The 25,034-nt window shown below is 64.6% G+C and overlaps 1 protein-coding gene across 3 annotated transcripts in view; it reads right to left on the bottom strand.

Moving 5' to 3' along the window:
• Window positions 1–24,761, bottom strand: part of PTP4A3 (protein tyrosine phosphatase 4A3) — a 31,702-nt gene extending 6,941 nt beyond the window's left edge. Inside the window, exons 1-3 of one of the 3 annotated variants that reach the window (XM_034668683.1) lie at window positions 24,508–24,761; window positions 19,810–19,879; window positions 852–1,742 (exon numbers count right to left, since the gene is read on the bottom strand). In XM_034668683.1, coding sequence (XP_034524574.1) covers window positions 852–956 — 105 coding nt within the window. In that variant the 5' untranslated portion in view covers window positions 957–1,742; window positions 19,810–19,879; window positions 24,508–24,761. Of the gene's footprint in view, window positions 1–851; window positions 1,743–4,489; window positions 4,792–11,205; window positions 11,298–19,809; window positions 19,880–24,507 lie in introns of those variants that run through there. The other 2 variants (XM_034668684.1, XM_002921599.3) reach the window with 2 other exon arrangements.
• Window positions 24,762–25,034: the final 273 nt, after the last annotated feature.

Genomic DNA, 25,034 nt, shown 5'->3' with positions numbered 1-25,034 from the left:
ACCTCAAGGGTCTCTGTTGTGAAGAGGGGCAGCTCTCCTCTGCAGGGCTCTTGACACAGTGACCAGGGCCCAAGCCCCTGATGGCACAGTGCCCCCTGCCTCCCTCTATAGAGTGTTTGAGGTTCTCTCGCACCCTGGTCCCTGTTTCATTAAAATGAGCACCCATTGGGGGGCTGCTCTCACACTGCAGAAGGAAGGGCTGAGGGGCTGAGACCACAAATGCATTTACATGCAGCTGCAGGCTCCGCAAACAGCAAGGAGCTCTACAGAGGCCCGGCTCCTACAGGAGGGTATGTGGAGAGCTGCAGGCTCTGCAAACACATGTGGTCACACCGACAGTGGCCACTCCTCCTTGCAGCCCGCTCAGACTCTTGCCCAGCCTCTCCTCCCAGACATCTTCTCCCTGAAGCCTCCGGCCCAGCCCGTTCTAACCCACGGCCTCCCTAAGAGCCAGCAGGCTTCCTGCAGCCTGGGCTGGCCACGGAGCTGAACTTCATGCCCTGCCAGCCTATCCGCCTGCCCCAGCTGTTTCAGCAGCCACTTCTCACAGTGGGACCCTTCCCTCCTCCTTCCCGCACAGCCTCTGCACAGAGGCCCACAGCCAGCCAAGGGCCGGTCCAGCCGCAGGCTGTGGCTGAGGAGGAGATGCCCGCGGCTCCTTCCACCTCTGAGCCCCCGTGTCCTAGCCATCCTACCCTGCAGGCCCCCCGGGAGCTGCAGACCCTCCCACGGAGCTCCCCCCGCCCCGGGACGACAGCTCTGCTCTGAAGGGCAGTACTTGGTTCGACAGCTCCAAACCCCACCCCCACCGACGCGAGGGAGGCTTGCGGGACATGCGGCCGGCCGCTCACCTGGACGAAGGTGCTCAGAGTGGCATTGGTGGGGTTGTGCGTGATCAGGAAACGCATGCCCTTGTAGCTCACCTCCACGGGGGCGGGCCGGTTCATGCGGGCCATCTCCTCCGGAGGCGGGGTGGGGCGGCACGGGGCTGGGGGCCGCACCGGGGAGGCCCCCTCCACCCCCCACGCCCCGAGGAGACCGAGATCCCTGTGCTTGTCCAACAGACAGAAACCACGTTGTCAACCCGCGGCCCCCGCACAGATACTGTGCAAACACCTGGGAGGTGGAGGGGCCGAGGGGCCGAGAGTCCAGCTCTTTACAAAGAGAAGGAAAGACACAGCCCCCGGGGGAGAGCGGCAGTCCCCGCACCCGCCTCTGGGAGCTGGGTAACGACGAGGGGCAAAAGGAAAAATAAGGACAACCAAACCCCGGCCAAGAAAACCTCACAAAGCCCAGAGTGAGTCCACCGCCAGGGCTCTGCCCAGCACTGTCTGCATCAGTGGACAGGCGAGTGGCCCCCTGCGCTCAAAGGTGGGCCCCGAACTCTCAAGGACCAGACGAAACCTGAACTTGAACTGAACCCACAGGGCAGCCTGGGGAGGGGAGGGGGTAGCGGCGGCCGTGGTGGCAGGCAGGTCTGCACTCGGGGCCTCTGTCACGTTACCCCATCGGGGTAGTGCGAGTCCTGGAGACAGCCCGGGGGCTCAGGCGTTAGAGGCGGCCCGGGGCCAGACAGCAGGGGCCATCGGCGGGCGAGGGCAATGGTGAGGGCCAGAGGCACGGGGGCCTCCTCAGCAGCACGTGCGGCAGTGATGTTGGGCCCGGCAGTATTCAGAGCTGCCCCCCGAGGCCCTCTCCATAAATCCCAGGCTGGTCAGCAGCAGGCAACGTCTGCAGGAGGACTGGAAAGAAAATGAACAAACAAGGGGTCACTGGGAGCCCCTGCCTCCGGGGAGAGGTGCGAGTCTGCCCACCCCCACTGTCGCAGACGATGCTTCCCTAGGGCCCTGATGCAGGATGGTGCTGAGAGAGTGACTCTCAACAGGCCTCAGTTGCCCCACCTGGGAGCACAGGAAGGACAGCTCCTGCCAGGGCGGACTCAGAGAGCCCTGCCAGCCCGCAGGATGGAGTGAAAAAGGACAGAGGGAGGGATTCCAGGGATACACACCCCAGGAGCATCCTGCACCCCAATGAGCAGAATTCAAAGCAGTCTGTAGCAACAGCGGCCTGCCCTCCCCACCCCAAACCTGGTCCCCCCTTTGCAGCCTGTGACCAGCAGACACCCATCCCCAGCCAAGGACAGTCACGCTGCTCTGTGGAATTCTGGGCCTCTGTGGAATTTCAGAGCCCAGATCGTTCTGGGGCAGCCAGTCCTCCAGGAGAGGGGCTCAGGCACGGACGCCAAAGTGCCAGGGCGCAGTTGGGAGAGGGGGTTGCGGCCCCGTTCATGGATGTAAACCACCTCAAACACGTCTCCATGTACCCTTTGGGATACTCTGGCTCCCGCCTGCCTCCACCCCTCTGCTGTCTCCACTACTCACCCACAGGGCTGGCCAGGCACAGGAGTAAACAAGCGGGCCTCTGCCCTCGGGGAGCTCGGAGACGCAGAGGCAGACCACAGTAGCCAAAGGGCCAGCCGGCCACCCGCACGTGCCAAGGCATGACAGTGCAGGTGGCCAGGAGTGGCTCACACTGTGATGGCCCCAGGGAGGGACGCCGCCAGGCCACTGAGCCAGCCATCAAGCACCTCCACACCTGTCTCCCCCTCTCTGGGCCTCAAAGTTCCTGGGCCAGGGACCCCAGCAGAAGCACCCAGCCCTACCCCCACCCCCACCCCCACAGAGGGGCTGGGAGACCTTGGGCAATCAATGACCTCAGTATCCCCATCTGCACAATGAGGAGTTATATAAGATGCCCCCGTGGTCCCTCCAGCTGTGACCCCGTGGTCAGCAGACCCCTCCAGCCACTGAATGTGGCCCCAGCCCCACCCACAGCACTCTCATCTGCTCTCCCAGCCAGGCCCTCCGTCCCCCAACCCACCACCTCTTACCTTTGTCCCCGCCCTAGCACCCCCTTCTCCAGCTGTCCACCAGGCAAGCAGAGCTCGTGGAGTCTCAGCCTAGGTGCAGGAAGCCCCCAAGGCCTGGGACCCCGGGCAAGAAAGGACCAGCTGCCCCGGTGTTCCTGGGCTCAGGGCAGGTGGAACACCTCACCCTCTACCCTGCGCCATGGTCCTGGGAGGGCTGGATGGGGAGTGTCCCAGGAGGGGGAAAAAGGCAGAGGGAAGGAAGCCTGTCCTGGTTCAACCAGCCCTAAACCTGAGCCATCCCAGAGCAAGCTTCAGCTCAGACTGCAGGTGAGGAAAGAGACAGCCGCAGGCGCCCTGAACGCCACACAAACACCTGTCCCTCCTGGGGCAGAAGGATGTTCCCGAGTGTGAGTGTGCACGTGCGTGTTTACCAGAAAGTAAGAAGAAGAAAGGCCCAAGGAAGCCACAGGACTACAGATATCTCCCTGCGGGGCTGACCTGCCATCTCACTGCCCACAGATCTGGGCACCTGGGGGAGGGAGACCCCATGGGCAAGAGCAGAGGGCCTAGCTCTGCTGCCCAGTATCCCCAAACAGGTCCTAAGGGCTGAAGGCTGCGGGGCAGGAAAGGGCCACACTCCTGTCTCCTTGAGCCTGAAGTTGCCCCCTACCGGCAGGGGTGAGGGGTTAGACTGCTGGGAGACAGGCAGCAGGATCTAGGCTAGAATGGGGTCAGGGGTCTGGGCCAAGGTTGGACCAACCCCAGGTTGGGCTGGGGTCTTGCCACACACCCCACTTGTCTGTGCAGAGTCTGGGCCCCCACACCCAGGAGGGAGCAAGCAGTGATGCCTCACTCCCCAGAGAGGGGCCCTTCCTCCCAACCACACCCCCTGCGTGAGGCCCCAGGGCCCCTAAGCAGGGGTGACCCAAGCTGGCCAGCAACCAACCCCTAGGCCCACCACCATGAGGTAAGAGCCCTACTTGTCCCCAGTGTGTCCCCTCCAGCCTTCCTGCCAGGGGCCCCATAACCCAGATCCTGGGACCCCAGGCAGCCTCCTCCCACCTGAGGGCACTGAACCCTCTGCTGTGTCCAGAGCAGCCATCCTTTGGAGAGCATGTTAGGGAACCACAGTCCTCCCTGTCTGCAGATGAGTAAACAGGCCAGGGAAAGACAGCAGGACCTTCTCTGGGCCCTGACCACACAGGCTCTGTGAAGTTCCTCAATCTCAAGTCTAGGAGGCAAGAACAACACTCAACCCCAGTTTATAAGAGGGAAAATCCAGATTCGGAGGGTCTGTAGCCCGCATTCACAGCCTGGTCATAGCCTGTTTGAACCCGCAGGGCTTCAGAGAGGGCCAGCCCCTCCCGACCGAGGCCCCTGCATGATCCGGGGAGACGCGGAGGGTTACAGCTCAGAGAGGTCCCAGGAGAGGTAAAGCAGGGGCATGGGAGCACCGTGGGCAAGGCTGGGACCTCGCAGCTCGTGTGGGGTCTTGGCGGGGGCCACCACTTCCTGTGCTGCTTGAGCCCCGTGCCGCGTGGGGTCTGGTTCCAGGGGTGCAGCCCCCTCCCCGGGCTGAGGCTGAGGTCCTCCCGGCACGCCCCGCCCAACCCAGCTCACCCCAGCTCACGCGCGCGCGCACAGGCGTCCCGCCACCGCCTCCATCCGTGCGGGGCCGGGCTGGGCGCCGGGGGCCGAGACCCAGAGGGCGCGGCGCGCCTGCCTCCCTGGGATGCTCGGCGGCACGGAGGCCGGGAGCTATTTCTAGCGCCCGGGCATCACGTGGGCGGGATGGCCGGTGCCCGGCGGGCCACCCGGCTTGTTAGGGCTCCCACACCTGCCGCCTAAATATAACCGTGGGCCGGCCAGCGTGCCCAGGCAAACAAAGGGGCTGCGGAGGGCCGAGCAGGGGAGAGGAAGCGGCAGGAGGAAGGGGAAATGCAAGGGCAGAGGGGAGGGCGGCTGACCACGGCGAGGCGGGGCCCTGCCGCCCAGGCGCCTGCCTTCTGCCTTCTGTGCGTGGGAGCAGGAAATCATTCAGCCTGTGCGCCCCCTCCCCAGCACCCTCTTGGGCTCCCCACGGCCCCCTCTTGCAGGAGGATTTCCCACAGCAGAGAGGGACTACCCAGGGCTGGGTGCTGGAGGCGCAAAGGCCTGTGGGAAGAGCGCTCCACGCTGCCAATGAGAAGCGGTGCCGCTGCACAGGTGGGTTGGGGAGGCCCACGCCCACCGGGTGAGTGTCAAGCACCCCACCTGGCTTGCTAGGCCCCTGCCCAGCTCTCCAGCCTCACGCCCGAGGACTCACGCCGAGCACCTGTTGTGTGCCAGACCCTGCTAGCCCTCACTGAATCCCCCTACAGCTGGGGGAGGCTGCCGTCACCCCACCCACCCCTTGCTGTGTCCAGATGGGGAGACTGAGGCACTGGGACTAGGAGCCCACACAGGTTCACCCAGGGAGCTGTCTCCACATGCTGCTCACCCTCACCGAGAGGCCCTCTGGGAGGCTCGCAGGTAGAACCGTCCCCAGGGCCTGGGCCTAACCCCACCAGCAGGGTCCTGGCTTTGCCTCCCGGGAGCACCCTGTAAGGGCTATAAGGGCCTCCCAGACGAGGAGCCTCAGGAGTGGAGCCTGGCATCACAGTCAACGCTGTACCTGCCCCGGCCAGCCCAGGGGCCCTAGGAAGAGGTGGGGCAGGGTGGATAGATCCCCCAGCACACAGGGTCCCAGGAGGCCTCTCCTTGCTGGGAACCCAGCTCCGAGCCCAGCTCCCAGCCAGCCTGGCCCCTGCAATCAGCCGTCAGAGCCGCAGGGCCGGGGGGGAGCGGGGTATGCTGCCAGGAGCCCAGGCCAGAACACGGCCCCCTCCCGGGCTCTCCCCTCTCATACACCCAGAGAGCATCAGCCATGCCTGTGACCCTAACTTCCTCACACCGGCAAGCTGATGAGCAGGCAGGAAGGCCCTGCAGGAGTCCACCTACAGGTCCACTCGCACCAAGCCAGGTGGCCTGCCCATCCCTTCATGCCTCGGGCCAGCACCAAGGTGAACTTCGGGCCGGGACTCCCACTCCAGGGCTCCTAGCTCCCCACTTCCAGCAGCATCCTCCCGAAGGCCATCTCTGGGCACGCGGTGACCCCACCACCACCAACCTCCCACCTTGACCACATTCGGAGGGTCTGTCCCCTCTGACGCTGCATCCCACAAACAAGACACATTGACCACATTGTATTGATAAAACACAGCAGGTCAGAGAGGTTGAGTGACTTGCCCAAGTCACCCAGCCAGGAAATAGAAGAACCACGGTTGGGGCTGAGTTTTGCTGAGCTGCAAAGACCCTGCTCTTGCCAACCCTGGCCCTCTGGAAGAAAGGACCTCTGGGCAAGCTGCTTCCACGACCCCAGGCTGTGTCCGCATCCGTAGATGATAAAAGTTTCCCATCGAGCTCTTTGATACTGCACCCAAGACAGAGCGGACCGTGCTGTGCAGGCTGCAGACCCGGGCCCCCCAGCAACACAGGCCCCGCCCCTTGCCTGGGGCACCCGCTCTGGCCAGGCCTGGGGGGCACCTGCTGCAGCTGGCAAGACCCCAAGCCCTTCGGAGAAGTCTATTTTTATCAGAGCAGGAACCGTTCCTGGAATCCTCCCAGAGCGAGCCCAAGTCCACACACGGGTGGGGGGAGGCAGGAGGGGAGTCCTGAGCCGGCCCAGCCCACCCTGATCCCCCAGGAAACCCTCCCAGAGCCCTCCCGCCCCACACCCAGCAGCACTGAGGGTCTGGCCCCCCCTTACCAGCCAAGCACTGCAACCTCCCTCCCCCCCCGTCCCTGTTCTGTCCCCTCTCCCTCCAGCCATATGCCCTTCAGAGCAGAGTGTCCCAGCCCCAGGGAAGGCATGTCCCAAAGGAGGAACGTGGAGGCTGTCGATTCCACCCTGCCTCCGCACAGGGCCTGGCACCAGGAGGGCTCCCCACTTGTTTATGGAAGGAACAAATGACCCAACATTCTGGGCAGAGGTCCAGATCTGGGAAATGTCCAGAACCCATCACGGGATCTCAGCCCCTGAGGTCCAGAGGGAACGCGAAGGTCACCTCCGCCACCCAGCCCCCCGGCTCGCACACCTCCAGTGACAGGGAGCTTCCTACTCCTTGGCAGCACCTCTCTGCCTTCAGGCAGCTCCCCGAGTAATCAGTTCCTCCCTCAAGCGCCTGCCGAGTGCCCGCGGCTGGGATGCGGCCCAGCGCGAGGACAGCTCCGAGCAGACTAAGCCAGCACAGCGGGCATCGCCTAGGGCAGAGCAGGGGGGTCAGGTGATCGGGGAAGGCTTTCCTGGAGAAGCCGGTCGGCGGGGAGTGGCTTGCTGCTGATGCCTGGAACCTCATCAGGGCTTGACCGGCTGCCCTGACTGCCTTCGCGACCTGGGGCCAGGGCTTGCCCTCTCTGGGGCACGTGGCCTCCTCTGCAAATGGAGACACTGCCAGGGAGGAAAGCCACCTTCCACACTGGGGCCAGCTCCGAGCCGGTCACAGGGCGCCCGGGCTACGACCTGGAAGCAGAGCTGTGGCGAGCAGGCTTCAGTTTCCACTGAGGCGGGCGCCTGTTCTGCCCGCTGGGATCTCGGGGCGGAGGACAGCACCGCAAGCAGGCTCCCCGAAGCTCGGCCGCTGCCCCCCGGGCCCCACGCAGTCTGCCTCACCACACCCGTGGCGTTAATGGTGCCCCGGGGGGCGTGGTGCTGACTCGCCAAACCAAGCGGACCAGCCCCAAGGCCACCCTCGCATGCCGTCAGCCACCAGCGCTGCCTGGGCAGGCCACAGTTCCACCGGAGACCCACAGGCGAGCTGTCATTAGTGGCGGGCACAGAGCGGCTGGGCGGGCAGGCGGCTGGGTGAGCCAGACCAGGCCCCCCAGGTCTCCTGGACCCCGAGGCCGTCAGGAGCCTGCCAGGCCTCGCCTGAGCGCCCCCTCCAGCCCGGACAGCACTCACCCAGCAGGCAGAGAAGAACCTCCCTGGTGACGGGTGCCACCCTGGCCTCCCCTGATGGGCACCTGCAGCAAGATGGACTCGAGGGGCAGAAGGAGCAAGCGCAGGAGAGACAGCACGTGCGGGAGCCAGTGTGGCTCACGGGACGGCTCCGAGCCACGGCGTTCAGGGCTGGGCCTCGGGCTCAGGGGCCAGGGCACACCCAGCACCACCTGCAACCAGGCACGACGAGGCTGGCCTTGCTGGGGTGGCAGGGGGACAAAGGGACAGTAGGTGATGAGGGCTAGAACACAGGGCCTCTGTGGCCCTGGGACAGTGGGGCCAAGTGGCCTGCAGGTGCCGCACCTGGTGGCCGAGGGCTAGGGCGCCTCGCCTGCCCCCCCCACCCCTGCAAGCCCTTCCTGCTGGGAGTTCATAGCCCCTCCTGCTGCCCGGCTGCCTGTGACATCACACGGTGACATGCCGGCCACAGCGTATCCAGCTGCTGCAGCACATGAGCGGACCACACCCCTGGGACGCCCACCTCTGTCTGAAGCCCCACCGCCCACACACCACTGACCGGGACGCTGCCCCCACCTGGCTTCAGCACTGGCTCTGAGCGCCTTCTGCACCTGTGTGCCCCGCTCCCACTCCAGACCTCAGGACTGCCCCCTGGGGGAAGGAGAACTAGGCATGTGTTCATGCCTTCATCCATTCATCCCATTTACGAATATCGAGCATCTCCCAGTGCCAGGCACGGGGCTCAGCTCAGAGACACAGGGAAAGCCATCACCAGAACAGGCAGAAGGCTCCACCCCCTCTCACGCCCCAGATGGGGCTGCCGGCCACCCCTCCGTCCCCCTGCCCCGAGAAGCCACCTCCCAGACTGCCCCTGTGGGTGCCCCACAGGCAGGCAGCGCTACTGAGCCTGGGGTCACCCCATCCCTCACTCCATCCTGCCTCAGTTTCCTAAGCTGCCACATACAGAAGTCAGATGCAGCATTTCCCGGCGCCACCCATCCCTGGGCTGCCTGGGTCACACCTGGGCCACCTCCAAGGCTGGAAAACCAGGGTTCTGGCTTCACCCTGCTAGCACTCCTGCCTTGGGGAGCACTGCCCCACCCCCGGAGCTCCCGCCTGACCCACACACAGTGGCAGCCACCCGCTGGGCCCTCCTGCCCCCTGCCTTGACCATGCACTTCCTTCCACCGGGACTGCCTGCCCCCTGCACCCCTGCAGCCCATCTCCTCAGGCTCCAGTTGAGACACCGGCTCCTCGGTGAGGTGTCACTGACCAGGGGACCACAGGCCGTTACTGTCTCCTCGTCTGCAAGGAGGGAGAAGGACAGTAGCTGCCCCACGGGGATGTTGTCAGGAATGCACGAATTCCATCACAAGAAGCAAACAGACCAGGGATCCCACACCCCAGAGCGCGGAGGGCCCTTCCCTCCCCAGGCTCAGGCCCTGTACCCCAACACCCCCACACAGCTCAGGACCCTACCTGAGACACAAACTGGGGAACACAGGGTTGCCCTTGAAGGACACCCGCACACCCTGCTCCCCCATTAGGGGATGGAGATACCAGGGGTCTCCCTTTCTCTTTCCTCGAACCAGCCAGCCCGCTCTGCCCACCAGGATGGGCATCGAGAGACACAGAGGGCAGCTCAGCATGGGTTTCAGTGAGTGCACATGCCACCTCCAGCCCCAGACCCAACCCGGGATCAAGGGCCCACATCCTCCACCCACCCACCTGGTGAGCGCCCCAGCCTGCTACAGTGAGACCTGGACATACAATGGTGGCCCCACACTGCTGCTGCTCACGCACCATCTGTGGCTCCCTATGGCCCCAAGCCAAGTTCTGACTTTCCAGCCTGGCCACTGGCCCCTGTCCTTCCTACCCTCAGCTCAAGGGTAGGAGGAGGTAGAGAGGGACCTGTAGGATTCATGCCTCCAGTCACCCTTTTCTCTGTGTCCAGAACACCCCCAGACACTCCTCACCTCCCTCCTCCTCTAGGAAGCCTTCCTGGATGCCCTTACTGCTGGAGTTTTCCCCACTGAGTTTTCATTCCTATGTGTACCTACCCAGCACCCTCTCTGCTCCGGGCCCCAGGAGAGCCACTGGGCCCTCCACTTAGAGCCCAGCAACACTCGGTTTGCACAGTTATGATCCAACCTAGAAAGCCACAGCTACCACCACACCCCTCCAGGGGGTCGGTGAAACCGGAGGTAACAGCAGTGAGGGTCTAAGCTGACTTTACTAGCCCTGGCAGTTACCACCTGTGGAAACCCGCTTTCCCACAGAGCCGCAAGACCCTTAGGATCAAACAGACCCTAAGCTCCTCCGTTTGCCAGCGGGGGAGGGGTTTCTGCACCCCTGCAGCTCCCCGGATCCCTGATCCCTTTCGTACAAGGGGGTTTAGCACGGCCCGGCCCCAGGTTGCTGTAAATCTTTTTTTTTTTTTTAAGATTTTATTTATTTATTCGACAGAGATAGAGACAGCCAGCGAGAGAGGGAACACAAGCAGGGGGAGTGGGAGAGGAAGAAGCAGGCTCATAGCGGAGGAGCCTGATGTGGGGCTCGATCCCACAATGCCGGGATCACGCCCTGAGCCGAAGGCAGACGCTTAACCGCTGTGCCACCCAGGCGCCCCAGGGTTGCTGTAAAAACCAAAGGAGGATGTGGGTCTGCAGGCCTGCAGGTCTGGCCCCGAGCTGCAGAGGGTGTGGTCAGAATCAGCATCCCAGCTAGTGGCCAGGCCAACCACAGGTCCCACCGGCTGGCAGGCTGGTGGTTCCAGCCCCACAGACCAAGGGCCCCTGATGACCAGGTGACCTGGGACAGGCCCCATTCACCATAGCTGTCATGGTCATGGTGTGATTACCCAGGACCGCCTTTTAGTCCCCTGCTAGCAATAAATGATTAACTATGTGGCCACTACATTACAAACCCCGTTTCACAAGAGAGACAAGGGCACAGAGGGGCTCTGCGTATCCCCCCCGCCCCGAGGGGTCAGAAGAGCCAGGTTGGACCCCCACCCCCACCCCCACTGCCTCTCGACAGCGCAGCCGGCCAGCAGTTCCAGTGACCCTCCCCTGAACCACTGGCCGGGACACACAGCAGTATCAGAGAGCTTGGGAGGATAGGCCAGTTCGGGCTCTGCAAGAAGGTTCCATCCCCGGGCCACCCCCACCCCATTTGACAGAGGGAGCAAGTGAGGCTGAGCTGAGTGTGAAAAGAAAGGCCTGGGAGCCTAGGAACCCCTGCCTCCCCCCGCAGGTCTGCCCCAGGGTGGCCACACCCAGGCCTCCCGCCAGCCCCACCTTCCACACCTCCCACCCCCACCGGACCAGAGGAGCCACAGGGAACACTGGACACTCACCCGCCTTCCTGGTCCCAGAGTCCCGGGGCGCCGAGCCCCCGCCCAGCTTTATCCCCTCCCGGCTGCCCGCCCTCCCGCGTCAAAGGCCCCAGATCGCCGGTAAACTGTGCCGGGAGGGAGGCGGGGGCAGGCTGGGGCAGCCCCAGAAGGATCCCGCCGCCCAGCCTTTGGCTCCCACTGCACTCCCGCCTCCCAGGGCTGCCTGGCAGCAGGGGAATGGGGCTGGGACATGGGTCTGAGGTTGCAGGAGCACCCTGGTCCCGGGAAGCAGGCAGGAGAGCCCCCCTCCCCTGCAGGGCCTGACTCTGTGGCCGCAGGAGGCAGGACAGTCCCCAGGGCCCTGTATCCAAAGGCAGTCAGAGCAGGGAAGAGGGGGAGGGGCAGAAGAGGGGGCCAGGAAGGGGCAGGAGGGGCGGGCACAGAGCCAGCCCAGAGACAGTCCGAGGCACCAAGGCCCAGCCTGGCAGCTGGCAGAGTAGAGGGAGAGGGGGACAACCTGGGGCTTCCCAGGTCTCTGGCCTGTCTCCCCGCTGCCTGCTGCAGGCTGGGAAGGGGGTTCCAGGGCCCTTCCCCTGCTGGGGGTTGCTCATTGTACCCCTACCACCCCAACCTACCCACACAGAAACAACCTAGTCCTCTCTAGGCTGCCCCCAACAGCATGCAGCCCCCTGTGCGCCCCCCCCACCCCGGGCTCCAGAGAGCTGCCCACACTTCCCCAGGGCCCCCTGTGAACCCAGCCCTCAGTTCTTCCTGTTGTCCCAGTTTCCTCCACAAGGAAGCCAGGGAGGCCAGCTAAGAGGCCAGTGAGCCCATCCCACCCCAGCCTGGGTCCCAAGGCCCTGCAAAAGCGCTAAGGAAGCAGGAACCCCACCGGTGGGGGAGGGGCTGTTCCTGCCCCTGAGGGCCAGGGTCCCTCCTCCCACCAGGATGCTGTCTTCATGGTGACGGCACCAGGACGGAGGGAGCCCTCTCCCCAGACCCTGGATGGGGGTGGGGTGGTCATGGTGTCTCAGGCCAGCCTGGCCCCACCAGGTGAGCAACAGGGGCAGCCCTACCTGCACGAGGGGCCTCTCCCCCTGGCCACCCGGACGGCTGCCCCACGACCCCACCAACCCCTGCTCCAGTCTCCCCCCATCCACAGCCCCCCTCCCTCGGTTCCCCTCAGCCACCCCACCCCAGACTGAGGCCCTTCCCAGTGGCCCACTGCCCCGGCTCAGACCCATCCTGGCTCCCCGGTGCCCTGCCAGGCCCCAGAGCCCTCCTTAGCCACCGGCTGGTCCACCGCGCCTACTGCAGCTCTGCCAGGTGCTGTGACTCACACACTGCCACCTGGCCTTCGTCTTTTGTCCCTTGTCCTTGCCTTGCCCCCCATCCGGCTGCCCTTTTCCCTCCCACCTCTCCCAGCCCCACCGCATGAAGCTCTCCTCGCCCCAGCAGCCCTCCCTCCGCTTCCCAGCCCCTCTCTCTGGACCAGGCTCAGAGGCCTCGGCCACCTGGGACCACCCAGCAGTCTGGGGCCCCCGGAGGGCAGGGCCATGCCCAGTCCCCTTCAGATCTCTCCAAGGGAGGGTGCAAACGTCAGAGGGTCAGCGTACACGAGTGGACCATGAGGCCCGCCGAGAGGACAGGACGGCGCAGGACAACCTGCCAAGTCAGCAGCTCAGACAGGACCCAGGGTGCCTGAGAAGCCATGTGGACACAGCCCAGTGGCAACTCTGTCCATGTGCACGTTCACCTGTGCCTCCAGGGGGGGTGTCCAGACTGGATGCCTGTGCCAAGAGGGTGGGGACCCCATTCCCCTGCACCACCAGGCCCACTGTGGCCCTCCACATGGTCCGTGGCCTCCGGTCCATGCCCCATCTCCCTCCGGCCTGGCAGGACTCTGCCCAGGCTGTAAGGCAGACCACAAAAGTCTCACACAGCCAGGGACCTCACACGGAGGGGGAGACCAGGTGTCCTGCCTGGGTACCCAGAGGGTGGGAGCCCGCAGGTGGGGCCTCCCACTGTGCGCCCTGGGTCCATCACTGCTCCTCCTTGGGCCCCAGCCCTCCTGTCTCGGCATGGACACGGCTGAGGTCATCTCTGCGTCCAAAATTTCACCATCGGTGATAGACAGGTTCCCAGGCGTCCCCACTCCCCACAGGGCCCCCACCATCCACACTGGCACACACAGTCAGGCAGGCCCTGGGCAGCTAGAAGCGGTGTTCTGCAGGCCCTGCCGCGTCCCCCTGCCCCCAGCCACCCTGCCTGCAGAGCCCCAGTCGCAGAGGTCTGCTTATCCTGCAGCAGCTCCTAGCCTATAGCCCATTATTCTGGAGTATAGGGTGTGGGGCTGGAAATTCCTAGACTCTGGGATTCTAACAGCACAAAGAGCTTTGAATTCTGCCCTAGCCTGCACCCACGGTCCCCCAGTGCCTTCCCCCTGGGCCCCACTGGGCTGGCGCTGACTCCTAGCACCATGCCACCAAGCCTCCAGAACGGGCACGGCGTCCCAGCAGGGCACGGAGCTTCACGGATCCACTCGGAGCTAATGGTCCCTGAGAGGCCCTTGCACCCACCAGGTCCCCAGGTCAAGCCCCTGCCAGGAAAGTGGAGGCCCCCAGGTGGCCCAGAGGAGGTCCCCAGCCCTTGCGGTCCCGAGAGCTCAGGGCTTCCCCTGTCCACCAGGTGGAGCCCAACCCCTCCCATGCCACATGCACACCCGGGACCCTCAACTGGCAAAAGGAACCTGCGGTCCTCAGAGAACCGGGGTGGTGGCGTGGGCCTCAAGGACGGTCCGTAGGACCTCCCAGAGGAGGCTGCTCAAGTCCCTACCCACCAGAACCAGCTGGGGACCCCACGGGGTGGCCACTGGGACACCCCACCAGCTGAGAAAGTCCTCCCTGTGACTGCCTGCGCCCCTGCACCCATCCTCTCACCCTCTGGGCCTTTTCAGTCACCCGCACAAAGTGGACATAACAGACCTTTGCATGGAGGGAAAACAAGAACTGCCCCCCCGGGGTGCCTCCCCCGGGTGCCCACGGAGTTGTCACTGGCCTGGCAGCAGGGGTGGGGCACGCATGGGAGGGGAGGCTCCAGTTAGCCCTGTTGTACAGAACAAGCCAGGATTGGGCTGCAGTCGCCGTGCCCGCCTGAGTCGAGCGGGCCAGGGGCCCCCAGCCCCTCTCCATGGAGGAGCAGCTCTGGCTAACAGAGTCAGCAGGGACCCAGGAAGCTGGGGACCCCCAGGGGGACCGGATCCTGGGGCATCATGGTGTGGTAGCCGTTCTGCTCACCACCACACCCAGAAGCCTGGGAGAAGAGGAGACTGAGGCCCAGCTGGAACCCGGGTCCACGCTCAGCCACTGCTTAGCTCGCCGCTCCTCGCACACCCAAGGGACACGCCCGGTAGTGCAGAACGGGGGAAGGCTCGAGGACTCCTCCACGTACAGGCCCCTCCCCACACTCATCCTCCGCGCAGTCCTGAAGGCCCCCATCAGCCCATTTCATGGATAAGGACTTTGAGACCCCGACCATGCAGTCAGTGACTTGCCCGAGGCCACACAACTATGAGAGGCTGGGCCGATATTCAGAGCCAGCCCAGGGTGGACCCTTCCTCTGCATTTTCTCCTTAAAACAACCCCTGATCTGGAGACGGACGCCGGGCCCTCCAATAGATGCCAGGGCTCCAGGAAGCTTCGTCACCCAGCGCCTACATCAGTCTCCGGGATCCCCGCCCCCACCCAGCGCACAGGGTCGCTGGGGGTCAGGCGGGCAGGAAGGGGGTGCGAGGCCACGGAGGTAGCCAGGGCTGCTGGCCAAGCCCTGGTGGACGCGCGTCAGAGGGGCCTTCAGGAGCCGCGGGAAAGAGCTCTGACCTGGCCTCGGGAGGCCACGTCCAAAATAACCGGCCCCACCACCCTGTGAGGACTCAGCCGGTCGCACGTAGGCCTCTCAGCCCCGGGCACTGCCAAGCTGGGTGCGGAAGGTCACGGCTATTTCGGGGCCGGCCTGGCGGCGAGGCACAGCCCCCCAGCGCCCCCAAAAGCAGTGAAAGAGGGTAGGTCGCTGCATCCAGGACACATGGTGGAGGGGCCCGCAGGCCCCCCAGGGTGGAGGGGAGCCCCGCACTGCTACCGTTCCTCTCTTTCCAGCGCCACTGCTGTGTGGTTCCACATCGGCCCCACCGGCAACTACGGGCCATCGCAGGCTGCCAAGCCCGGTGCTGCGCCCCTGAGCGGACAGAGAACCGCGTCCCATCCCTGAAACAACAGGGCTTCCTGCCCTTCAGCAGCTCGAACCCTGAGCACACACAGCCAGGGACGGTTTGACGGCCCGCGCCCCGAGAGGCCACCGCTCCGCCCGCATGCGCATCTCCGTCCCAGCGCTGCGTCTGCTCCGCTAGGCCATAACCTCGTGGATGCCAGTGGTCACCAACCCGCGGAAACCTGAGGCCCGGAGCTGGCATGAGATTCTGAGGCAGGGCCTCCCCTCAAACCCAGGCCAGGCAGGGTCCCAGGGGCCCAGCAGGAGGGGCCAGCTCCCTCTCATCACCCCGACTCAGGTGTGGTTCTGCCCTGCATTCTCGCTCAGGGTATGACTGCTCCCCGAGGGTCACCGGCTTGGGAGTCTGGCCTGGTCCCCATCCTGGCTCCCCCATGGCAAGCTGTGTGATGTTGAGCACATCCCTCAACCTCTCTGTGCCTCAGTCTCATCATCTGTAAGGTGGGTTCACTGGAAGTTCCTCCTTCATGGAGCTGTGGATGGCTGTTCTCCTGGGGTCTGCAAGGACACCTCCCTTCCAAGCAGCCTTGCCTCAAGTGCTTCTTCTGTGCCAGACACCCACGGGGACTCTGATAGGACTCTGAGCCCTGCAGGAAGACCCACGTTCAGGATGGTGATTCTCCCAGGGGGCTCCTTGGGACACCGAAGGGGCTTCTGTCCTGCAAAATGTCCCAGAGCCTTTATTCTTCTATAGATGCGATGATCTGGGGCAGGGGGCAGCCAGCAGCCATTCCCAGAATGTTTTGGACACCAGGCACTAGCAAAGAGGGCACCTCACAGAACCTCAGCAGCACCAGTTGGGTCAGCCCCACGCCCCAGCCTCCCTGGGGTTAGGGTAGGAGGGCGTCCTGGCCTGGCCTCCCTGCCTCCTGCTCATCTACGTGGCTCGGCCCATCTCTGAGTCTGGCTGGTTGTCAGTGCAGAGATCGTCACGCAGAGATGGAGGCCGGGCCACCCTGACCCCCCAACCCCCAGTCCCCCGTGTGGTGCCCCACGTTGGTCATGTGTGGCAGCAGTGACCTGATTGATGGTGGCGGGATTAGCTCCTGGCTGCACCATCACCTGCCGTGAGGACATCAATGCCGGGTGCCTACCTGAGGGGCCATGAGAAGGTGCCCGCCACAGGAGGGGAGGCACCCCTCCCTGGCAGCACGAAGCTCCCAGTCATGCCGCCCCCTCAGCAGCCCCACCACCACCATCGGAGTTGCCCTCCCAGACAGAGGGCAGCAGGGGCCCCACATGGCACGTCCTGGGGAGCTGGGCGTCACAACCCGGGTCACCTGCACTGTCCACCCTGAGCGTCTGCCCAGCTCCCGGAGGAGAAAGTAGGGGACCATCACAACAGAAAGACCCAAGGGAAACCCCTCTTCTCCGGGGCTTCTGAGGACCCCCCAGGTGGAACCAAAAAACCTCCCAGCAATGGATGAGGGGCCGAGGCAGCTTCCAGCCCAGGGTCTGCACCTGGCTCCCTTGGGAAGCCCTGGGCATCGCCGTGGGCCCCCAGCAGGGGCGGCAGGAGGCCCGGCCGTGCCACCAGGCCAGCAGGTGGACCGCCCTTGGCGCAGCACAGGCCGCTCCCAGCCTTCCTCTGGGGCTGCACCACACAGCACTCCTAGCCCAGGACCCCAGGGGTGGGGCTGGGGCTGGAGGGAGCTTGGAGGAGCTGCCCTGAGGACAGCCCCCGGGGCCCAGGAACTGCGCCCCCCCAGCAGGCCACTCTGAAGCCTGATGGACACCGCAGCTCCGAGTCTTCCTCCAGCAGAGCCGGGCCAGGGCTCGGGAGTGCGGCCGCTGGTCAGCACCTCAGGGACCAGGAGGCCCTGCAGCTGCACCTTAATCCCATCGGCAGAGCCGGGTGAGTGAGCGTGCACGGCAGCCCCTCCTCGCTGGCCCCAGCAAGGCCATGTCAATAGAGTGGGGTAAGGGGCACGCTTTAGAGGTGACCAAGCCTGCACCCACTCCGCTTAGGTCTGACCCCTCGGCAGCTCTGTGAGCCCAAGCTCGGCCCGAGGTGCAGAGTGGGGCGGGCCTGCGGGGGTCCCGCACTCAGACAGAGTCGCCAGGGCTCTGCGACCCCCGACGGTAGGAGACCGACGACAGCGCCCCCCACAGATAAGACAACGGGCTGCACCCATGGGGTGAGAGGGGGTCACAAAGCAGGGAGGGCAGGAGACTTTGCACAAGAACAGAGACCTGTCCAAAGCCTGCCCTACTTCCCGCGCTCCACCGAACTCACCAGTGCCGGGCACTGCGCGGCAGGAAGGCCGGCTCCGCTCTGCTCCCAGACCCGCCGAGTGCGTGCAGCGTCCCAGCACCGCTCCGCTCTCTCCTCTAAGCGCTCATAAAGCCCCTGCATGCCCGCTACCCTGGGGCAGAGCCGGGCTAATCCTATTGTGCAGACTTTAACCGAGACCCTGCTCAGGCCAGCCTCTGCGGAGTGGGGAACTGGCTACATGCTTCCTCTGAGATAAAATTCACCTAACGTGACATTTGCCACTTTAACTCTTTTAAAGAATACGCTTCAGTGTTTTTTAGCATTTTCACGGTGTTGTGTAATCATCACCACTACCTAATTCCAAAGCATTTCCATCACCCCAAAAAAGCAGACCCACGCCTTTTGCGGTCCTGCCCACTCCCCCCGACCCCGCCGCCCAGCCCCTGGCGGCCACTCGTCCCCTTCGGAGTACATCTCCACGGATCTGCCACGTCTGTGAAATCAGGCACCACGTGGCCTTCGGCATTTGGCTCCCCGCACTCAGCATCACACTGCCAAGGCTCGCGCATGTCGTTGCGGGGTCAGGGTGCACCCCCTTCTTGGCTGAGGACCAGTCCGCTACGTGGAGACCGCGCTCAGCTGACACGAACAGCTGGGTCACTCACAGGCCACCACGCACAGGCACCACACTTCCAGGCCCCCAGCACACTGCAGCAGCGGGGGACTCACGTCCTTCCTGGCAGAACCGGCGGGGTCCCTCGTGCCCCCATGTGTGAAAAGAAACCCAGGGAGGGGCGGGCAGGGTATGCGGGGGTGAGGGGCAAGGCCTGGGGGTCCGACCAGGAGTGGACGTGGCAACACAGTGGGGAGCACCTGGGCAGCCCCCTCGCGGGCCCAGCAGGGATGCACCGGGCTCCCGAGGGCGCTGAGCAGGCCGGGGAGGGACAGAGGACCTGGCAGCCAGGCAGGTAAGGGGGGGCCCTGCAGGGTTTGAGAGGGAGCGGGCAGGAGGCCAAGCTAGTTCAGAGGCAAATCCCAGCTCCCAGCCCGCAGTGACGGAGCGCCAGGACAGGGCCCGAGAGCGGAGACAAGCAACGCTCTACGGGGCGACGCCACCAGGCCTTGCGCGAGGGCCGCCTTCTCCGCCAGCCACAAAATGCATGCGTGCGTGGGACTGCCCAGAGTCCAGGCCACAGTCAGTGCATGACAGCAGGTGCGGGCACCCCCAGAGTGCTGGAGTGCCCCAGTGGCCTGCTGGACCACACCCAGTAGGACACAGAAGGACACACCGTCCCCCTTTTGTCTTAGGAGATCCCCCCGACAGGCTGGGGGTCTGGGCGGAGGGCACAGCCTGAGTAAGGATCAGGAGGCAGGAAAAGGCAGGGAGCAGAAGGGTGACCCAGCCTCAGGGGCACCCGCAGGCACTGCTTCCCAGGGAAGGCAGGCTCTGGTGGGCCCCGGTTCTCAGAATCACCAGAGGGGGAGGGGGGTGTGCAGGTCTCTGCCACCCCAGATCGAGGTGTGTCACAGAACCAAGCACAAGGGGAGGAGACAGAAACTTCCCAGAATCCCCAACAGGGGTCCCAACGGGGGCAGGAGAGCCCCCATGGGGGTGACAAGTGAGACAGCAGTGCCTGAGCCACCTGAGGTCACCAAGAGTTTGGAGAGCATCAGCCCAGAGCCAGCCCCCACCCTGGCATACTGGGTACCCCCACCTTACCCCCCACTCCCTACCTGGTGTCGCTGAAGCTGAACCTGTCTTTCAGGCTGAAGCCCTCGATGCCACCCACGCCACTCAAAAGGGAAGCCCAAGTCTCCCTGCCCTGAAGGCCCCACCAGGTGGCTGCTGTCCCCCACTCCCCTCCTCACCCCTGAAGGCCCCACCTGCTGACTGCTGTCCCCCACTCCCCTCCTCACTCTACTCTGGCCTCACCTGCCTTCCTGTTCTTCCGGGGACATGCCATGTATGGTCCTGCTTCCAGCTCTTTGCCCTAGTTGTGCCCTGTGCCAGGAGCATTCTCTGTCCCCACACCATCTTATGCTGTCACAGGCCTTGCCACCTACCTAGGACTCCCTCCTGGCTCCATCTGCCCGTCCAAACCCCACCTCCCTGGAGGCCCACTCACCAGCTCACAAACACTTCCCGAGCGCCCAGTTGACGCCATCCATGGCTGGGCTCTGGATCCAAGGGAGCTCCTGGGGACAAAACTCAGTTGTTGGCATGACCACAAAGTTGGCCACAGCATCCAGGCAGTGACCGTGGGGGCCAGGCACCCAAAAATCACAGCGCCAGGAACCGCAAGAGAGGCTCTCAGCCGTTGAGGAGCCCCTGCCCAACTGGATCGCCCAGCACACTGAGAATCTTGTACCCTTGATCCCAGTGGCCACGCAGACCCCCGCTGAGTGGAGAGCCCTGCCTTGTCCTGCACCATCAACAGAGCATACTATACCCAGGAAGGAACAGTGGGGGGAGCTGAGGCCAGCCCCTGTCCCCAGGCCAGCCTCCCCAGGCTCTGGACTCCTGGCCCAGTGCCCCCCGGCACCCCTCCAGGCTTCTCCCATCGTAACGGCATCTCAGCAGGCCCCAGGAAGCCAGCCCCCGCCGCTGCTGTCTCCCTCGCACCGGGCACGCATGCAGCAATCATCTTTTACAGACTTTTTAGTATCCTCTTACAGGGGAGGGGGCAAGGCCAGCAATGCTCAGACCCGGGGGCAGCCCGGGCTCTGCAAACCAGGCACCCACACCTGGAGGGCAGCCGTGTGGCTATGTCACAGACTAGTGGGCCTGGCATGCAGGAGGCGCTCGGGAACAGCCAGTGACCCTCCTGGGACAGGCCCACGGCCGCCTCTCCCCAGCCCACGGGCGCCACCAGAATAACCAGTCTCACCCAGGACTGGCTGATGGCCACGCCTCCAGCAGCATGCTCCTGGATCCCGGACCCGCCCAAAGCCCTGGTTCTCACGCTCACTTCCTCACGGGAAGGGTCGGGGAGACGCTCACCCTGCCCCCAAAAGCCCAGCACGCTCTCAGGGAGGGCTTTGCCCATAAGGACCCTGTGACAGAGCCTGCCAAAGTGAGGAAGGAGCGAAAGGGGAGGGAAAGCAGTGAGGACACAGAGGGGACAGGAAGAAACCAGGCAGGAGTGCCCCTTGCTCCCCACGGTGGCCAGGCAGGGCCGTCTGAGCCCCAGCCCAGCTCCTTCTGAAGGTGGGAGGCCGGGCAGGCACAAGGCAGCCAAGGGCCCACTGGGGTCAGCATCCTTCCTCGGGCTGGGCAGGCCCAGCTGGCAGTGTCCGTGGGAACTGTCCCCAGGCCCAGCCAGCCACACTCAGGCCAGTCAGTGGGCCTCGGGGCTGCCGCAAATGCCAGGGCAGCTGGGCACGTCCCAAGGGGAGGAAGCCCAGGCCCTGATTGCACTGGAGGCATGTCCAGACCTACAGGCTGATCTGAGGGTCTCGAAGGGGAAGGTGGAGAGAACAGGGTCTCAGGGCCACCTGAGGGGTGGGACCCCTCCTGTCACCATCCATGCCCCCAGACCCTGCCCACCTCTCTACTACACCTCCCAACACCCCACCCCTCAGCCACACTCCCAGAGGCCACAGCCTCCACCTGCACCCCGCTCCCCTGCCCCCTGGGTTAGGGGCCCCCTCCCGTGGCTCCCTGGACCCCACCCCTCCCCCACCACCACACAGACCACCCACGGCTGAGGCTGGGACTTCAGGGGCCACGGCCATGCTGGGCCTCAACTAAGGCCCGTGTAGGGGGAAGGGGTAACAAACAGGCTGGATGTACAGATGGACACTTGATGGACAGCTCCATCCACACTCCAGCCCGCGTGCCACTGGGGGCCTGGGAGCACCCAGCTCCGCCCCCAGTCCATCCTCTGTGCTCCCCACCCCCCATGCTCCAGCGGGGACCCCCAGCCACTGGCTGTCCTCACAGGCCTGGGGGCCCCTCGGGACGGCCCTTCCGGTGACTTCCTGCCAGGGAGGCTGGGGGGGAGGGTAAACAAGGCCTCCAGATGGCTTCCTGCGGCTGCCCGGCCGTGGGAACATCCCAGCCGCCGAGGTCATGGAAGAGCCAGTGCGGGGGGTGGGGGGGGGCAGGGGGCTGTGTCACCCATCAGCAGGGCACCTACTATGGGCCGTAGGCTGCCTGGACACACTGCCCCCTTACGCTTCCCAACATCCCCGCGAAAGGGTTTCCCACCCCCATTTATAGAGGGGGAAACTGAGGCACCGGTGGTCACGTTCTGCCAAAGGCCAGAGGCAGGACCTCCTCTGTGCCCCTCTATCAGGCTCTCACCCCACCAGTGGGGGCAGGTCATCCCGGCCCCACTTTAGAGATAGGGAAAACCGAGGCCAGAGAGGGGCGCGTGAGCTGGTGGCTGTGCTGGGATGGAGTCCACTCCCCACCCCCACACACACCTGGAGGCTCCTCATCTGTAAATGAGGGACAGACAGTCCTGGCTCCAGGCCACTCACAAGGACCACACAAGCCTGGCGGAAGGAGCACGGGGCACAACACAGCTGCCTTCCCTCCCAGCACGCTTCCCACCCTGCCGCCCTGAGCAGGGTGCCCACCCCAAACACGCAGCCCCCACCTGGGGAAACGGCTAGCTATGTGGAAGGCCCAGAGTGGGGCTGACCCTGGAGCTGCCCCAGAGACACTGTTAACTCTGGCCCCGAGCCCTGGGAGCCCCTTCCTCCTACTGTGATGCCCACATCCTTCAAGCCCAGGCCAGATGCCACCTCCTCCCTGAAGTCCACCCTGACTTCCTGCCCACCACAGCCTCAAAGTCAGAGGGTCGCACACTCTAGGAAAGCGACTGCTGTCTCCTGTCTCCTGTGGGTCTTGCTCACCCAGGGGTCCCTCCCAGGGTCAGGACCACCTCTCTCTGCCTTCACCCATTTCCCAGCAGGGGCCAGTGCAGGTCTGGGCAGCCCCCCACAGGGCACAGGGAGGCGGAAGCCAGGCCAGGCCAGTAGCCTGCATTCCCCATCCCACTGCGCAGCTGCCGAGATGGAGACAATGGGGGCGGGTACTGACTAATACACGTGGCTCCATCCAGACCCAGAGACCTGGGTCCACGGTGCCATCAGGACAGAGGCCCATTTCAAGTGACATGCAGAACAGCGCACACGGGCAGTCTGCTCCTGTGAAATCAGGCCGATGCCCAGAAGCCCCGAGCCCACAGCAGTTACAAATTGCCTGGGCTGTCTGAATTTCTATAGGGAACATCACTACATCTGGATTAAACCATCACGACCTAGTGAGGGCCCTGTTTGAATGGCGCCCCTCCCCCCACGTGAGCCCCGGGCCAGGTGGTGCTGTCTCTGCCCACCCTGCACAGCCCCACCCACCCCGCGAGCACAGCATGACACCTACAGAAGCCAAGGCACCAAGGGCTGCGCTTCCTCAGGTCACAGGCCCTTGGTGACGGTAAGTGGAGGGCCTGGCGCGACCCGGTCACACACAGCAGACACAGGGCAGGAAGCAGCAGCCGGGCTCAGGTGGCCAGAGCCGTGCCACCAAGGCCTGACCTCCCATCCAGTCTGCTGTGAGGTCCAGGTTGCGCTCCAAGCGCCCCATGCTCCAGTCAAGAAAACTGAGGCCCAGGACGTACGCAGGCCCAGGTCACCCAGAGAGACCCAGCAGAGCTGGGACCATGTGGAGGGGATAGAGAGGTTCCTGTGGAGAGCCCCAGGCATCCCCAGGCGCCCCCGAGTTCCGCATGGCAATTCCCAGCAGACAGGCACAGGCAGCCGGCCCGAGAGGAGCCGCACAGCCGACCCCAGCAGGGAGATGAAAGCAGGGAAATGTTTGCTTTGGCAGGTCCTGGGCCGGGCAAGAGAGTGAGGAGGGGCCCTGTCCCCACACCAGCAGATGATGTGAGGGGTGGGGTGCCAGCAGAAAGGAGCACCCTCTGGGGGTGGGGGCACAGTAGAAGAGGTCAAGCCCACCATGTGTAGCCACAGGGGCGACGATGGGACAGGCAGCCGGGCAGGGGGGATCCCTGGGTCGGGTGGCGGGGAATCCTCTGTACCCTCCCGCGCCTCTTCCAGGAAGCCTGAGTCACAAGAGGGGCCGCAGGGCCAGGAGAGTGGCTGGGAGCACCAGTCCCATGGGAAGGGGACAGGGCAGGGCGGCCTGCTTGTCAGCCCGCCTCCACCGGCTGGGCCAGCCCCAGCTTTGGGGTCTCTGTGGCCAGAGAGGCCGTGGGAACGGGCTCCTGCAGCTCCCAGGAGGGGCTGTGGGGACAGAGGAGCAGGAGAAGGCAGGTCAGAGCCCCCCGTCTGCGAAGGGAAACAGAGACCCCAAAGGAGAACTGGTCCGAAGCCCGACGGCCAACGACCTGTCATCGACTAAGTGTGCTCTGAGCAGCCATGCCTGGACGCTGGGGAGGCCCGCAGCAGCAGCCATCCTGACAGCCTTGGCTTAGAGCCCTGTCCCAGCACATCAGCCCCCAGCCAAGCACCCAAGACCCCAGACCCTCTACAGTGGGCGCCGTCCTCCTGGCGCTCCCACTTCTAGGACTGTCCTTCAGGGAAGTCAGACCCACAGGCTCTGCTCCATCCCAACACCCCTGCTCTAGAACACTCCATGGCTCCCCTGAATCTGAGTTAAACTGCAGTCTCAGGTTCCCAATCTTCTGTCCACCCACATCAGCAACGGTGCCCCCTGCTTGGAGGCCCCAGAACCTCCTGAGGGACACGTGTGTGCCCCTCAAAGAGCACCAGGTGACTGGGGGTGATTGCCCAGTTGACAGTCACTGATCGGGTCCAGCCCTCATTTGCTAGTAGATGATGGCAATGGCACTCACCCCAAGGGTCATCCAGCAGGAGGCTGGGACCCTGAAGCCGCCTTCCCGGCCCAGCCCCTCACTCAGCAGACAGCTCCTGAGCACAGGACATGGGGCCCTCCTCCCTGCTGGCCTGCGGTGACTTGCCATGGTCCTGCGTCCTGAGCTCCTCCCGTGCAGGACTCCGCCACGCTCGGGCTGGGCTCCCAGGAGGAGCACAGTAACGGTGGCGGCTGGAAGACCCAGACAGAGAGGGGCCGGCGGCACTGGAGGCCTAGGGACCTACGGCAGGGAGATGAGCGGGGTGGACGCAGGTCTGACGGCTGACAAGTCCCTCCTCGGCCCCTCCAGGGCCAGAACGTCACCCCAGCCATCCCATCAGATGGTCACCTTACAGAAGGGGACACTCAAGTCACCTCCGTGCCCACTGAGCCCTCACGTCCAAAAGTGCGCACTGCCACCTGCCTGGAGTGAGACACTCACCCAGCTTCGCCGCCCTGTTCCCTGGGCTGCTCGCTGAGGCCGGGACGGGGACGGGCCCCAGACCA

The sequence above is a fragment of the Ailuropoda melanoleuca genome, chromosome 9 (assembly GCF_002007445.2).
Source record: "Ailuropoda melanoleuca isolate Jingjing chromosome 9, ASM200744v2, whole genome shotgun sequence".
Lineage (NCBI taxonomy): Eukaryota > Metazoa > Chordata > Mammalia > Carnivora > Ursidae > Ailuropoda > Ailuropoda melanoleuca.
The sequence above is the reverse complement of the archived record's forward strand: the minus strand, read 5'-3'. Positions and strand labels throughout refer to the sequence as shown.